This window comes from Dermochelys coriacea, chromosome 10, assembly GCF_009764565.3.
Source record: "Dermochelys coriacea isolate rDerCor1 chromosome 10, rDerCor1.pri.v4, whole genome shotgun sequence".
Classification (NCBI taxonomy): domain Eukaryota; kingdom Metazoa; phylum Chordata; order Testudines; family Dermochelyidae; genus Dermochelys; species Dermochelys coriacea.
Genome location: NC_050077.1, coordinates 39,165,427 through 39,182,453, shown reverse-complemented (window position 1 = coordinate 39,182,453; position 17,027 = coordinate 39,165,427). Strand labels below are relative to the sequence as shown.

Here is a 17,027-nt window from a genome sequence, read left to right as displayed (position 1 = left end):
CAGGGTGGATAAAAAAAATCAATGGATTTAAAAAAAAAATTTAAATAAAATGCTTTTTTAGGAGAAAAAAGCTGTCTAAAGATAAAGATACATTATAGCTCAAAGATATATCATGGAATCAGAGTAGCAGCTGTGTTAGTCTGTATTTGCAAAAAGGAAAGAAGGACTTGTGGCACCTTAGAGACTAACAAATTTATTTGAGCATAAGCTTACGTGAGCTACAGCTCACTTCACCGGATGCATTCCTGTAGTTCACGAAAGCTTATGCTCAAATAAATTTGTTAGTTAGTCTCTAAGGTGCCACAAGTACTCCTTTTCATCATGGAATAGAGATTATAAATTCTAATTTTATAGTATGAGACAATATATTCATGTAATATTTAAGAAAATTTTGTAAATGAGTTCCAGTAGTTCATGGATTAGGGACCCAATTTTATGGGGTTCCAGGGGCTTCTGAAAGATTAACCTAAATCTATACAATCTACCCACTGGGATTCAGTGCTCAGTCTAGAAGATACCATCAGAGATGCTCAGTTTTGAAGTTCTTAAACTGTGGATTTGTGTCTCCAGAGAACATGCTTGTTAATAGCAAAAATGTTTTTAAATATATAGGAGGTGAGAAACAAACAGACCTCAACCCTATTGTCCCTCTGCAAATTTGTGTACAGAGTCAATCCCTTACCTATCTCTAGAAGTGAAACGTTTCAAAAAGTTCAATGAATAGAAGATTCATAGATCTGGACAAAGAATTCTGGAGATAAATGTGAGAAGGGAGGGATAGGCAGTAGAAACAAAAAAGTGAAACTGTTTGAGCAGCATATTCCAGAAATCTTGGTCTTTCTGAGTGTAGCGTTCATTGATTTGAGATTACCATTCCCAGCAGGCCGTAAGAGAGACCCAGTTTGGGAATATTTCAATGAAGTTCCTCTACCTGTGGGTAAGACAGGCATGCATGCAAAATGCAAACAGTACAACAAAGAAATGCAAGGCCTGGTTGCCCTAATGAAACCATCATGAGAAGTGTTGCCTCTCAGAAGGAAGCGGTATTGAAGATGATGAAAGGAACATGTCTGAACCGGCAGGATCTACAGGTTGGTAAGCTTTTTTTATTTCATACTTCTTTCTTAAGGACTGCCTGTCTTCCTTCTGGACTATCTTGAATTCACATATTTGAGCAAAAATTATAGTTGTTACTCTATAGTACTTTCATTTTAGATGCAGTTGTGATAAAAAAATAAATAGCTGAAATAGGCAGATCTTCCTTTTACAATTTCATCTTTAAAGTAGTACTGAGTGTTAGTGAATGCAATGAGTAATACTAAATGAGCAGTATGGTAATAATAAATAACTGCATTGACTTAATTTTGTTTAGGAGAATCCATCCTCAACACAAAGGATTCTGAAGATATCCACCTTCAAGATCATCATCATTTTCTATAATTTCAGAGTTATCTGCCAATGATAGTGTTTCTGTCACATCATGTATGTCACATAGCCACAGTATATCACCTGAAGCAAAAAAATCTCCATCATCGAGAAACCACCATAGATAAGTTTGTGATAAGAACCAGCAAATTACAAAAAAAATCGCCTGGTTTGTTTATGCAACAAACTCTCCTTTCCGTATGATTGAGAACCCACACTTCATTAACATGGTTCAGTTATTAAGATGAGGATACAGTACAGCCAACAGAGCAGATGTAGCAGACAAATTGCTGGATAAAGTGTATGAAAGAGAGAGAAACTGAGTAGCGTGCAAAAGGTCTAGAGGGTAACCAAGGAGGAACCAAGCTAACTCTCCCATAAGACGTGCAATGGAACTCAGTAGTGGACTGTTTTGAGCACTATATCAAGAACGGCCTAAGCTTGATGACAGTTTGTGAACCAAACTGTGAAAAAAAAAAAAAAAAATAGACGGCACCGTCACAGCCAAACGTTCTCAACATGGGGCTTAAGAGAAATGTTAAACACATGCTGAGTATCCCGAAGCCTATTTCTGTAGCCTTGAACAAAACGCAGGAAAACAGCTGTTTTATTGCTGACTGTTGAAATTTGGAAGGAACCAAGTGAGATCTTAAAAAAAGAAATATGCAAGAGTTAAATTACAAACATTTAAAAAAAATACGAATGGGACAAGCACCATCTCAAGCTCATTTTCTTGCAAATATTCTCAATACTGGGTACCAGGGTCAAACTTTAACTGCTGAAGAAGAGGAGTTGGCTATGACATGGACATCCAGCAATCATCCCTCCATAATGCCAACTATAATAAACTTCAGAATTAAGGGAGAATCATTCAAGAAATATATGTTTGCTGATGGTGTTTTAAAGAAAGTCACACCTGTGAACTGGTGAAAGTCACTTAAGCACTTGGATTCAGAGAATGTTGAAGTGATAATCTCACTTAACAGCAGTAGCTTCTTCTGCCGGTGTAGAAAGATTATTATTTTCTTCCTTCAGACTAATTCATTCCAAACTGAGAAATCATTTGGGACCTGAAAAAGCAGGAAAGTGTGTTTTTCTTTTCCAGATTATGAACAAAACAGGAAAATTAAGGTGAAGACGACCGAGTTAGCTGCAGAAGCCAATATTCTAAGTTTCTCATGTTGACCTGGCTGACAGTCTATTTAATTTTTGTTTAATTTCATTTAACTATTTTAGTTATTTTAACAAAAACAAACCTGATTTAAAAAGAACTTGAATGTTTAACTAAATTCAAAAATTCATATGCTTGTTTTGTTAAAATATTATATGTTTACTATAAAAAAAATCCAGAATACATAACATTGTTTTATTTAACTAAAACAACAATTTAAATGTCTGTCTGGTAATGTTCTCCTCCTAATACAGCATGGCAAGAAAATCCTCCAAATACTAACCATTAACCTGTTGAATTGGAGATATTTATGAAGTCATTGGAAGATGAACTATTACCTTTGGTAAATTAAATAACCAAACAATATTTTTCTGATATAGTTGTAAAACTAATCTGAAAAGTTTTCAAAATAAATCACTTTAAAATGTACAGTGTGTACCTTATAAAAATGAAAAATACATCTGAGTTGTGAAGAATATGTAGTAAGGTTATAACAAGAATGCACTTTTATGTAGAAATCCATGATTGAATCAAGTCTTCCTGACTTGCGATTTAAATCAAAATTGACTGATTATTATTTCTATTATTTGTATTACCACAACACCCAGGAATTCCATGCATGGACCAGGATCCCATAGTACTAGGTGCTATACAAAAACAGAGTAAAAAGACATTTTTACCTGATATTTTCTTCTGGTTTAGAAATGTGAGGCCAAATTCTGTCCTAATTTACACCACAGGGAGTAAATCAGGGCAGAATTTGTCCTTTTGTAGTCATAGCATTTTAACATTTACTTGTAGGTGACATCTCCATCCACTCAAGTGCAAAAAAAGCTAATTAATGCGTTTTCTCCCTATCAAGAGCTAAAAACTACCTTTTCCTGCTGGGCTTTCCCTCCTGCACTGTACTTTTAATTCTTCTTCTTTGGCTATCCCTCAATGCGAGGATGGATGTCTGCCAAGGAGGTTCATTGGTGGGTTTTAGGTGGCTGAAGAGCCCTGCAGTTTTTCCCCACAGAAGTGATGGGTGTGATCTTGGAGGAGACATAGTTGTTGGCTAGAGCGTTACACCCTTTCTTTCCTCCTTTGTTGCTTCTCTGTCTCATGAGCACGTCTGTTCTTCTCAAAGTGGGCTGTGGCTTGGTGTTCTGTTCCATGCCAAGTCTTCCGAGTTTGTTGGGTTGATGCCTCCCTTTTCAAGGTATGTCTTGGAAGGGCTTCCGGTGCCCTCTGTGAGCCCTTCTTCCCTGACTTTACAGAGAAGAGTACTTGCTGTGGGAGGCGAGTGTCAGGCATACGTACACAGTGGCTAGCCCAGCACAGTTGGTGTTTCATGATCTGCACTTCTACACTGCTGATGTTAGCGCATCGGTCTCCCCAGAGAATCCTCCTGATGCTGCTGGAACCACTCCAGCCACTTGAGGTATGGTCTGTAGGTTACCCAGGTCTCACACACAGAGAAGGGTGGGGATGACAGCTGCCTTGTAAATCAAGATCTTGGTGCCAGTTTGCAGATCCCTATAATTGAAGACTCATTTGAGTAGTCATCCAAAGGATGTGCTGGGACAGCAGATCCTGTGTCCATGTTAGCTGTTTGAGAGAGGTGGCTGACAAGCTATGGAATATGGTCCACACTTTCCAGGGGTTCTCTGCTGATGGTGATTTGTGGAGTATGAAGAGTAGTTTGTGCAGATGAGGGCTGGTAGAGTATCTTGGTTTTCCTGATGTTGAGAGAGACACACACACACACAGGCTGTGATAAGCATCTGCAAAAAGATTTAGGGTGCTTTGCAGTTTGGTCTTTGTGTGTGGGGGGGGGAGGGATGACAGTCATCTGCATACTGAAGGTCAGTGATGCCAATTCTCGTGATCTTAGATTTTGTTTGGAGAAGTCAGATATTGAGGAATTGGGCATCCATAAAATATTCAGTCATGATTCCATCAGGAAGGCGGTCATGGATGACAATCAGTATCACGGCAAGGTAAATAGAGGAGAGTGCAGGAGCAATGACACAGGCCTGCTTGACACCTGTGTGAATGATAAATGGTTTGGTCTGAGCCACTGCACAGAATGGTGGCAGTCATCCCATCATAGATTAGTCTGATGATGGAAATGAATTTCTGTGGACAGCCAAACCTACACAGCACCTTCCATAGGGCATCATGATTGACAGAGTCAAATACCTCGGTTAGGTTGATGAGTGCCATGAACAGTTCCTGGTGTTGCTCTATGCACTTCTCCTAAATCTGTCATGCCACAAAAATCATGTCGGTTGTGCATTGGGATGGCCTGAAGCCACACTGTGATTTGGAAATAAGTTCCTCAGCAAGGGGGAGGAGGCAGTTTAGTAGGATCCGGGCAAGGATCTTCACTGTGATGGAGTGGAGGGCGATACCTCTGTAGTGCCCACACAAAGATTTGTCCCTTTTCTTGAATATTGGAACAATGTTGGTGTTCTTAAAGTCAGGTGGAATTTCTTCACAGGTCCAGATTTTAAATCGAGGAGTTGGCAAAGTCTGTGCAGAGTATTGTTCTACCAGCTTTAAAAACCTAAGCTGGGATGCATCTGGGCCTGGTGTCTTGTGATTTTTTGTTTGTGTGATGGCACGCTGGCTTTCTTCAAAAGATGGAGGATCAGCAAAGTGTTCTTGTATCAATGCAGCCTCTGGCAGGACACAAATGAGAGTATCAATTCAGAACAAATTTCTTAGAGCAGGGCAGTGACAACCCAAAGCTGGAGTTCCTTTACTATTAAGGCACACCACACCAGCCAAAAACAGAGGACTTCAGTTTTACTCCACTGGCTAGCCAGAAGTTATACAAACAATTCCCTCAGATACTCCAGTTCCTTTGTATCACCACCAGCACTGCTCCTTATGGGGATGAATGGTTATGAAAACCAATATCCCAGTAAAAGAAAAAAGGTTCTCCAGATCCCAAAAGGACCAAGCCCCAGACCCAAAGTCAATATACAAGTCAGATCTTATCCACATATCACGCTGTTGCCAATCTTTTAAAATCTAAAGGTTTATTCATAAAAAGAAAAATATAGATGAGAGCTAAAATTGGTTAAATGGAATCAATTACATACAATAATGGCAAAGTTCTCGGTTTAGGCTTGTAGCAGTGATTGAATAAACTGCAGGTTCAAAATCAAGTCTTTGGAGTACATTCACAGCTTGGATGGGTCATTCAGTCCTTTGTTCAGAGCTTCAGTTTGTAGCAAAGTTCCTCCAGAGGTAAGAAGCAGGATTGAAGACAAAATGGAGATGATGCAGCTGCCTTTTATAGTCTTTTTGCCATGTGGCTTGTGCTTCTTTGTTCCAAACATAAGCTACCCAGCACATGGCATGGAAAAACCCTAGAGTTCTGTCCATAGGCATCTGCCTTCTCTCAATGGGTCAATTATATAGCTGATGGTCCTTAATGGGTGCTGATGCCAAATTGTCTGGAGTGTCAGCCAAAAGCACAGCACAAGTTTGAAATACAGACAGTATTAGAGCCAATACTTATCACTTTAAACACAAAATGATACATGCATCGAGATAGCATAATCATAACCTTGTCAGACACCTTACTCGACCTCCTTTGTAAAATATTTGGTGTCACTATAGAGCCTTGGTTGCAATAATGATCTATACAGTCACAGTTCCATTGTTGAGCATCGTGGAATGAATTCCATGGTGTCTTCAGAGACTGTGGATTTGCAGTTTAGTAGGCTCTCAAAGTTCTCCTTCCAGCATTGTTTAATGGCCACATTGTCCTTGAGGAACGTGGAGCCATCCTGGGAACATAAGAGGGTGGGCCTTTGGAGCTTGGCCCATATATATAGCTTTTGTTTCTTGAAAGAAGCTTCTCATATCATCTTGGTTTATAAAATCCTGGATCTCAGAGGCTCTCTCTAGCCACCACTTGTTTTTGATGTCACCGTAGGCTCCTTTGGGCTTTGGCTTTGAGCAGGTGATAGGCCTCATGTTTTTGTTTATTAGAGGAATCATTTTTCCAGTTACAGAATGCATTTATTTTCTGTTGAATTAAATTTCCTCATTGTTTTCGTCAAGCCAGTCAGGGTACAGATGAGTGGAATATCCTATTGTTTCAGCACATGCACTGTGAATGTTATTTTTAAATTAATCCCAGTGCTCTTAAATGTCAAATGAGGTTATCAGGCAAGTTAGAGAGTTTCCTCAGACAGGTGTTGCTGGAAAGTCTCACAGCAGGCTTGGTCTTGAAGTGCTTTGATGTTGTACCACTTTCGCTTAAATCTTTGGGTGTTTGCGATGTGGTGAGCAAGCTACAGATACACGATTAGTAAACTCAGAATCAATGGTCTGTCCAACAATGATCTGTACCTCTCATGGCTTGTCAGTGTAATCTCAGGCTCTGACTGTATCATTGTCAAGGAGGTGACAGAGTTTGGATTGAGGATGTTTCCAGGTGGTCTTAAATTTCTTGCTCTGCCTAAAGACGGTATTTGTGATGAGCAGGTCATGCTCCATACATTTGCTGAGGAGGAGAATGCCATTGGTGTTTACATTTCCCACCCCTTCTTTGCCTATTGTGCCACTCCAGAGTTAGTAGTCCTGTCCGATTCTGGCATTGAAATCTTCCAGGAGGATGAGTTTGTCTGCCTTAGGTGTGGCTCTGAGGACTGCATCAAGAGTGCTATAAAACTGCTCCTTGTCGTCTTCCCTATCGAGTGTTGGGGGGTGTATGCACTGATGACCGTAGCATATTGATTGTTGCAGAGCTTGAGCTGAAGAGTCATGAGACACTCACTGATCCCCAAAGGAAGTTCCAAAAGCTGGCTAGCAATCTTATTATTGATGGTAAAGTCAATCCCGTGAATGCTTCTCTCTTCAGGTGGCTTTCCTTTCTAAAAGAAGGTGTAGCCACCTCCATCCTCTTTTAATTGACCCTCATCAGCCTGGCGGGTCTCACTAAGGGCTGCAATGTCAATGTTGAGTCTTGCCAGCTCTCTGGCAATTATGGTAGTAGTTCCTTCTGGGCATTCATTGTGCTGAGCGTCCATAAGGGTGCGGACATTCCAGGTGGCAAATTTCATTGTCTTGTATCTCTTGTTTCGGCCGTGGAGTTGAGCAATTCCACTGGATGCGGCCATCCAGTTGTAAGAGTATGAGACAGCCTATGTTTGGGGCACCTTTTTAGCCCCCTCCCCATTTGGGGTGAGCAGAGGATCCTGAAAAGACCTGCTCAGTCACAGTCGCTGCTGCCAAAATGCACTTCTGTCTCATCCAAACACAAGATGACCATTACATGGCTGCTGCCTGTGTGCAGATTTGTGACTGAAGACTCCCAGAGATCACTGCTCCTGTCTTCACCACCACAGGGCTTTGGGCAGGTGAGAGCCCTTTGGCAGAGGCCTGCATGTGAAATCTTTTAACATGGGGAAACCGATGTGCAGGCAGTAACCACACAACTTGGCAGAAGGAAAACCCTGACCCAGTGGCAAGGGGATCCAAGACAACCAGGGGCCTCCCTCCTGCTGCAGCCCTCATCTGTCTACACAGCCACAGAGTTCTAGAAGGTCCCCTTATATGCCTGATCCATCATTGGGGTCCTGTGAAGTTTGGACCACAGTTAGTCAGGAGCCTTGCCTCGGATCTGCTTGCCAAGGATGACCCTACCAGGAATATGAAAGGTCTGGACAACACAGCACTGAGGGTCGTTCGCCCACACAAGCCTCTCCATGTAGAGGAGGTTGCAGTCCATCAGAGAGGGCTTTGAATTACAGTCTTTTCAAAATTACAGGTGGTTTCAAATCAGAATCTTTGATCAGAACACCAACAAGTGTTTTGGGGGTGATAAAAATTTGAACGCCAGCTATGGATCTGAAATGTGCAAATGGCCCCTACCCTTATAATGGACTGAGCCAAAATCCCAGTGAGGCACCCTAGCCCAAATTTTGGAGTGTTTGAAATCTAGATTCAAATTTTGTGGCTTGGACCCATCTCCCTGCTCTTTTCTCTGATCTAGTGTACTACACATACCTAAGCCCTATGTACACGACAAGGAATTCTGAAAATAATGTGTATCCCCTTTGCATTTGCAAGTAGGAGTGCATATTCTGTTAATAATGGAATGTCTGCTGGACTCAGTCATATTAAACAGGAACATTTGCTGGGTGAGACTCAGACAAGTGGTTCAGTGCTGCAACAGTTAAACTATTTTGAGTTCTTTGGTGCTCTGTTCAAGTCTCAAACTCACCAGCTGCTAATCTCTTCTCAGTCAACAGCTTCCCAAAGAGGTAATCGATAGCCAGAGGAATAGAGCGGTCACTTCTGTCACCAGTAAGTAAGTGCCACTTCCTGGTATCCGACTTTCTAAAGGTCATGAGGGTCACATTCATCCCTTTGGAGAATACACTCAGCAGTAGCTCTGGGGTCTTGGCAAAGACAGCTCGTGTTGAAAAAGCTACCATGAGAAAGCTCCTGGAAACGAAGCACAGACAGGGAAAGAGCAAGGGACGATTGTTTGCGGGACCGTTCATAACAGTGATGGGAACTTGGCTGTCACAGCTTTGGGAACCCACGTCTCAGTTAATGAGAACGTGGGAAAAGAAAAAAATTATAATGCAAAGAGCCAAGTCCTCGAGCATTAGAACTCAGCTCTCATGTCAGGCTTAAACTCTGGCTCCCCAAAGTGAGTAGGCTGGAAGTACTGTGAAGGTAAGAGTCAGCTTATTAGAAAGAGCACAACATTGACCCACTGTGCGACAATCTTTTCTGGATCTAAGCTAGTGAAACAGGAAAAGAATTTTGAAGGTGAAGGCCCCTTTACGAGACACACGGAATATTGGATCCTGAAGGTACAATAGTAGTTGAGAGTGGCCGCAAGGTGAAGAACTGCAGAATAGGTGAATGGTCACAGTCTGCCAGAAACAAAGATTTATTGTCCTGCCTACCCTCAGGGGGCTCCCAGAGATGGAGGAATTTACTCTTCCCTTCCTCCGGTGACCAGATGGCAAATATCCCAATTCAGCACTGTTGGTGACACAGAAGGATCTTGTGTTCCTCTGGCTCCCTGTCTAGTGTAAGAGTGCCACAGCAACAGGCCCAGCAGACAACTGGCATGATGAAAGAGAGCAGGCTGGAGAAAAGAAAAGGCAAAGCATTGACTCCACCATACCTAAAGGCAACCCCTTCCCCAGCAGGGGTTACAGACATGGCCTTTCCTGACCAGGAAGTAATATGTAGACTGAGATCCAGCCCCCCTTGTGGGCTGAGATGGATCCTCCCAATTACACCAACATTCATCCTGAAGACACTGAAGGCCAGAAAAAAGGGAAGAAGCGGATATTGCCAACAGGTGTGGTTGCAACCTGAGGCGTTACCAGGAGATCCATATACAGCTCTGAAAACAAAGGAGAAACATATCAGCCCCGGGTCAATTAAACATCCTTTTCTTAGGAACTTTTCAGAACCTTGAAGAATGCAACAGCCAGAACAGTTGAGAGTCTGAGGCTTAGTGAAAGCCAGAGAGTTTATATATGTTAATATTATTTCAGAGACTTTTCCTTGAATTTTTCTCTACTTTCAGCAAGTGTGGCAAGGCATTGCCTCCATCTCGCCACACTTAGCACTTCCCCCTCTGGCAGTGGTAGAGCTGGGGTAAATCAGCCCCACTTGGACAGTGTTTGTCTTCCCCTCTGTGCTTACTTGTTCATATTTTCAGAGTAGGCCTCCACCAAACAAAGAGGAAACACACACAAAAACAAAGGGGGATACTTTTCCCTGCCCCCTTGCTGGGGTGGGGTGTTGTCCTGTTTGCCCTGGGGTGTCAGTCCGACCCCTAACAGACACTCAGCTTTGGCCGTTTCCTCTATGGGATGGAGAGTGGCCTCTCACCCTGGAGAAGCCTACAGTATTTCTCTGTTGCCAGAAGCCTGGCAGCAGCTTGTCATTCTCCCCAGAGAAGGGGGTTTTAAACTGTCTCAGGCATACTTCATTGGATTCAGGGGTCCCCAACTGACCTGAGCTATCTCCTTCTCAGCTTGTAGGGAAAAGGACCTTTATCATTCTAGGGCTAATATGCATCCCTTTCACCACCTTCTTGCAACCTCCTCATCAACCTTCTCCTAGCAATGGCTAAAGTGGCCATCTAACACACCAGGGAGAGGAGGTTGGTTAATTGGCCCCGGGGGGGGGGGGGGGGGCTGCAACTGTGGGGCCTGTTTTCGTTCTTTCATCTGTTCACGCATTTGGGCAGAGTTCCTCTGGACGGTGTTCTCTGGCTCCTTGGATGCTTTTACAGAGCAGTGGGCACTGTCTGGGGTTCTCTGCTCAGTGTCGCCTTCAGATTCCCTACTTTTGACCTTTGCACGTGTCCTTGTTTTTTCTTCTGTTGTCCTGCTTTGAGTCTGGGCTCAGTGGGTCCTCCCGTTTGGCTGGGGGAGAGGCCTTTAGCTGTGGGCAGGCTGGTGCCTACCCACTTCCCAGAACCCAACAGGACAGCCCTCTTGCAGCCATCCAGCCTGACTTTGTCACACAAGGAAGTTAGAAATCACTGTTTGATGACCCTCAGTCTGCACCCAAGACAGCCATGTAACTTACACATATATTATTGTGGCTATGTCACCACTGCAAAAATTATGTGTTTTTAAATCAAGATAGCTAACTCAAGATATCTTCACAAGGATTTTATATTGAGGAGCTAAGGCACAGATAGTTGTTACCTCAATACCCTATATCTGGGGTTGACCTTGACTAGCTAAATAAAGGTAAAAACTACAGTGCCTTGTCTCCACTAGATTTTGACATGGAGTATCACTAACTTGATAATCTCAATGTAAAAAACACCAATTTTTTCCAGGGAAGACAAAGATAATTTGTTATATTTTTTAAAATACTGGTGTTCACCTGAGATATTAGAATCAGTTTCCAGCTAAGAAATACTTTGTTTGCTTAATTTCTTTACCATATCTTCTCCTTTCGTGATGGCTGATTTCACAAAACTGCCTTGCTTGATCTAGCACCTCCCTGTTCTACAATCCAGACCATCATTTTATGGGTCAGGCTCCGTATCTGGAGATTGAATGTCTATTTCGTATAAGTGGACATAAGTATTCTCCAAAAATCCATTTCCAAGGTTCACTCTATGTAGGAGTGATTGCTGATTGCTTTGAAAACATTCTGCCATTTTCACAAGCTATGATTATTGCACAGAAAGGACACTCAATAACATCTCTCAACAGAAAACTTTTTTTTTTAAAAAAATCTCTGCACATCATGAACGATCGTCTTATTTTTTTAAATTTAGTTTGAAGGATTCTGACAGTTCATTTAAAGATGCAACCAAGAAAAGCTATTTCTATAATGCAGCACTTTATTTTTATTGTAACTATATTTTATTGGGCTTTCTATAGAAATATAAAAGACTGGAATAATATATAGTGAATTTCATTCACTTTGTAAGAGCTAATTATTTATATATTAATCAGTAAACAGTAAATAAGTAATTGTCTGAGAGTTTACCTCCTCACACACATAATTCAATATAAAGTAGACAAATTTCAAAATACTTTTGCAAATTAGGGGATTTTTGATAAGTGAAACTTTCAATCATCAGATCTGTACTATTTTTTATTAGTTATGAATTGTTTGTATTGTGGTAGCCTGTACACGCCTTGGGAGCAGGACCCCACTGTGCTAGGTGCTGTACAAGCAGAACCAAAAGGCGGTCCTTACCCTAAGGAGCTTACAATTTAAGTGCATAGCCATTTTTCAGACTACAAGGCTGTCATTACACTAAAATTTTCCATAATTGCTAAGAGTAGTGCTGCTCCAGCAGTGGTAGCAACTATGGGAGTAATACTACAGGTAAGATTCCAGGCAGCCACAGGCATTTTAAGCATGGAGTTATCTACTCAGCTCAGAGCAGGTCTCCATAACATAGTGCTTAAAATGCCAGTGGCGTTCAGCATCTTGTTACACTAGTAATTCAACTGTGGCTCCCTCCAGTGGACAGGACAAGGACAAGACCTAACCGACTTTACCAAAGCGATGCAATGAATTAGTAGCAAACACACTAACAGAATCCAGGACTAATGTCTTCATTGGAAAAAAAACTGGGACCCTTAAGCTTCCATGGACGGTAGCAACAGTGAAGACTGTAATGGTGCCGTCTTTTAAGTTATCTACACTTGGGAATAGCAATGATTAAGCAACCAGTGGCCAGCAAGCAGTGTAGCTGCTCCAGTGCTGATTCCTAAGGCTATCTCTACACTACAGACCTTCAGTGGCACAGCTGTACCACTGCAGCTGCATTGCTGCAAGGTCTCCCATGTAGCCACTCTATGCCAATAGGAGAGCGCTCTCCTACCAGCATAATTAAACTACCCGCAATAAGTGGCGGTAGCAATGTCAACAGGAGAGCATCTCCTGCTGACATAGCACTATCCACACTGGTGCTTTTGTTGGTGAAACTTATGTCAGTCAGGGGTATGTTTTTTTTCCCACACCCCTGGCCAACAAAAGTACTAGCATAGACAAGGGCAAGGTAGGGTTTGCATCAATTGAATTAATCGGGGATTATTTTTGCCTGAAGCAAGATCCAGTAGCCAAATTTATTACTGAAAGATGCAACTCCTCTGACATCAATGGAGCAGCTCATGTGTGGCCAAATTCAGCTCTGGGATACAAGTTCTTCTAGTACATTGTTGTGTGCCTGTAGCCCTGGAACTAATGGTAAAGTGAAAATGGACCTCTTTGTCTCAGACTCTTATTTGCTTTGGAATAAAAAGTTATGTTTGCAATGCATTTATGTTACAGCAATTAATAGGAGATAGAACTGCTGCTTCCCCTATGTTGTTTTGTTGGGACTCATTACAGATGCAGGTAAAGGAATGGAAGGGAACTACTGGGAATTGACTGAGAAATGGAAAGTGCCCTGTGGCCCCCAAGTGTGATGCTCCACTATGAAAGGGCATATTGGGCCTCCTCAGAAACCAGTGGTGCTCAGCCTGAGCATTGTTTCCAGCCTGGAGAAGCATCTTACTACTGACATGTGAAAAATCTAGAACTGAGCAGTTGTGGGAATGAGACATCTGATTATCACTCTGTGACTGGGGCTCTGGGCACGACAGAACAGCCCAGACTTGGCTCACCTCAAGAGGCACAGAATATTGGACAGCAAGTAATTTTTGAAATGTAAGAAAATAATCCCAAGTTCTCTACAGACACTAAGAGGGCATCTTCAGAGAGGCAGAATCACAGGTAATGATAATTATCAGTATTTGTGCCAAATCTGCAGCTGTGGTGCCCAACCAGTTGGCTCTACTGCTCTCAGCATGCAGTGTGGCCTCACCACCTGACTCACTATATCTACCCTACAGCAGCTCAACTACAGTGCTGCAGCTGTAGTGTAGACACTGCTTTTCTAAGGTTTGTCCCCATCCAATACAGAGATAAAACCGAATATGGCTTTGGCTGGACGTGGGATGCCAGTTTGAAGATCATGCTGCCATTCCCAGAAGTACCAGAGTCCAGTATTCTGGGAGCAGGTGAGTGGCCTCTATAATCCTACATAGATCGGGGGGGGGGGGGGGGGGGGTTTCCTCACTGCAATTAATCCACCTCTCCAAAAAGGTGGTAGCTAGTTTGATGAAAGAATCCTTCTGATCTCAGGCTCCCAGGTCTAAAAGATAAAAAAAAAAAAAAGTTGCACTGCCTTTTTACAGCAAGCCTAATTCCATTTTGAAGGCATCACCCACTGCCAACCACCAAGCCAAAAACAAGCCACACACTTCAACGACAAAGGCTATGTCTACACCTCCATTCCCCCCCCCCCCCCCAAAAGACAAAAGTTTTGCCACGGCAAGTGCCAGTGTGAATAGCAGGAGCGCTCTCCTGCCAAAAACGCGAAAGCAGCTTGTTGGGGGTGGAAGTATTTTGTCAGCAAAAGAGCTGCCAAACACTGCATGAATTTTAGGGACACAACTGTAATGGGTAGTGTAGACAAAGCTGAGAAGCAACTGGCTACTTAATTTAAATGAATGGGCAATTACATACACAAAGAAGCCAACATAGGCTTGCTAAAGCAGAAGCCCCACCCCCGGGAAAGCCCCAAAATAAGCAACAGGCTACTTCAAGAAATGAATCGACAATTAAAGTAACAAAGAAGCCAATATAGGCTTTGCTGGGAGCAGCCTTGGCAAGGCACTAGGCCTCAGTAATCGCAGCACAACGCCCCCATACGGAGCACACAAGTTGGGACCGGCCTTGCAGTACATCATTCCTGTGGTCTCCCCAGAGCCATGCACTGTCATCGCACCACCTTGGACAGGGCACTCAGGTCAGGACCGGGCCCCTGCTGGCTGCTTGGCGCTAGACCCAGGCACCATCGGGCCTGGAGGTGGGTAGGCAGAGTGCACTGGCTTCAGCACACGAGGCCACTGGGTAGGGTGACCAGGTGTCCAGTTTTCGACTGGAACACCAGGTCGAAAAGGGATCCTCGCGGCTCTGGTTAGCACTGACAACTGGACTGTTAAATGTCCGGTCAGCAGTGCTGTGGATCTAAGGCAGGTTAGTCCCTACCTGTCCTGCACCCTGAAAGCAACCAGCAGATCCAGCTTCTAGGCAGAGTTGTGGAGAGGGGGATGACCACACGGGGCTCTGTGCACTGCCCCCTCCTCAAGCACCCCAGCCAATAGGAGCTGGGGGGGGGGCGCACCGGTCTCTGCAGGCAAGAGCAGTACACAGTGCCTCCTTCTCCCCCTCCCCCCACCTACTAGCGCTGGACCTGCTGGCCGCTTCCAGGGCACATACAATGCAGTGTCAGGACAGGCAGGGAGCCTGCCTAAGCCCCACTGCACTGCTGACTGGGAGCTGCCTGAGCTAAGCCTGTGCCCCAACCTGAGCCCCCTCCAAATCCAAAGCCTCCTCCTGCACCCCAAACCCCTCATCCTCCGCCCCACCGCAGAGCCAGCACCCATCCCACACCCCAACTCCCTGGCTCAACCCACAGCCCCCTCCCACACTCCAAATCCCTCATGCCCCCAGCCTGGAGCCCCCTCCTGCTCCCCAATCCCCTCATCCCCAGCCCCACCCCAGAGCCCACACCTCCAGCTGGAGCCCTCACTCCCTCCTGCACTGCAACTCCCTGCCCCAGCCCAAAGCCCCCACCCACACCCTGAACCCCTCATTTCTGGCCCCACCTCAGAGCCTGCACCGCCTGTTAGAGTCCTCACTCCCTCCCACACCTCTAGGGTGACCAGATGTCTTGATTTTGGGGTCTCTCTTATATAGACTCCTATTCCCCCCCCCCCACACACACACACACACACACACACACCACATCCTGATTTTTCACATTTTCGGTCTGGTCACCCTACACACCCCAAGCCCTGACCCAGCCCAGTGAAAATCAGTGAGGGTGGTAGAGAATGAGCCACGGAGGTAAGGGGAATGTAGTGAGTGGGGGGCAGGGCCTTGGGGAAGGAGCAAGGTTAGGGTGTTCAGTTTTCTGCCATTAGAAAGTCAGCAACCCTACCACTGGGTGCCCAGGGCGGGTTGACATTGCGACCATGGGGCCTTCAGCGCCGATGGGGGGGCACCATCCCATGCGGGGCCACTTGGGGCTGGCACTGGGTGCATTGGGGGCCCCGTTGCTGCGGTAGCTCCTGGGGGTGGAGGGTCACTTGGGACGGGGCTCCAGGCACCATCACCAGAGTCCTGGGGCCCTCGGAGGGCAGGCCCGGTGGCATCTGCACTTCTCTCCCACTCAAGCCCCGCCGCGTTCCTACCTGAATCTCTCCCAGCATGGGCCGCAGGCAGCGTCCCTTCTCCATGACAACACAGGGGCGGGATCACTTCCGGGAGTGGGGCAGAAGCGAAAGTCAATCAGTGCACAGGGATGTGGACGGGACGGCACAGACGGAGGGACAAACTATCCCAAAGGACGGGCGTTTTCTCGCCTCCTAGCAACCCGCGGCGGGAACTTCCGGGCAGACAGTGCTAGGTCAACAGAAGAATGCATCCGACGAAGTGAGCTGTAGCTCACGAAAGCTTATGCTCTAATAAATTTGTTAGTCTCTAAGGTGCCACAAGTACTCCTTTTCTTTTTAGAAGAATTCTTAGTCAACCTAGCTACCACCTCTGGGGCAGGTGGATTAACTATAGGGACAGGCAAATCCCTCCTGTCACGGGAGTATCTACCCTGCAGCGCTGCTGCAGCACTTCTAGTGCCACCATAGTTTGTACCCTAAGGAAGTGACAATGAAATCGGATACTGAAAAAAGAAAAGGAGTACTTGTGGCACCTTAGAGACTAACAAATTTATTAGAGCATAAGCTTTCGTGCATCCGATGAAGTGAGCTGTAGCTCACGAAAGCTTATGCTCTAATAAATTTGTTAGTCTCTAAGGTGCCACAAGTACTCCTTTTCTTTTTGCGAATACAGACTAACACGGCTG

The 17,027-nt window shown here is 44.5% G+C and overlaps 1 protein-coding gene across 3 annotated transcripts in view; it reads right to left on the bottom strand.

Moving 5' to 3' along the window:
* The window catches only part of CCDC78 (coiled-coil domain containing 78), a 59,160-nt gene extending 42,580 nt beyond the window's left edge, over positions 1–16,580 (bottom strand). For all 3 annotated transcript variants that reach the window (XR_005295218.2, XM_038418553.2, XM_038418546.2), the window contains exon 1: positions 16,360–16,580. Coding sequence is in view for 2 of the 3 variants with exons in the window: in XM_038418553.2 (XP_038274481.1) it covers positions 16,360–16,404 (45 nt within the window). In the remaining variant the exon portion in view is untranslated. The remainder of the gene's footprint in view (positions 1–16,359) is intronic.
* Positions 16,581–17,027: the final 447 nt, after the last annotated feature.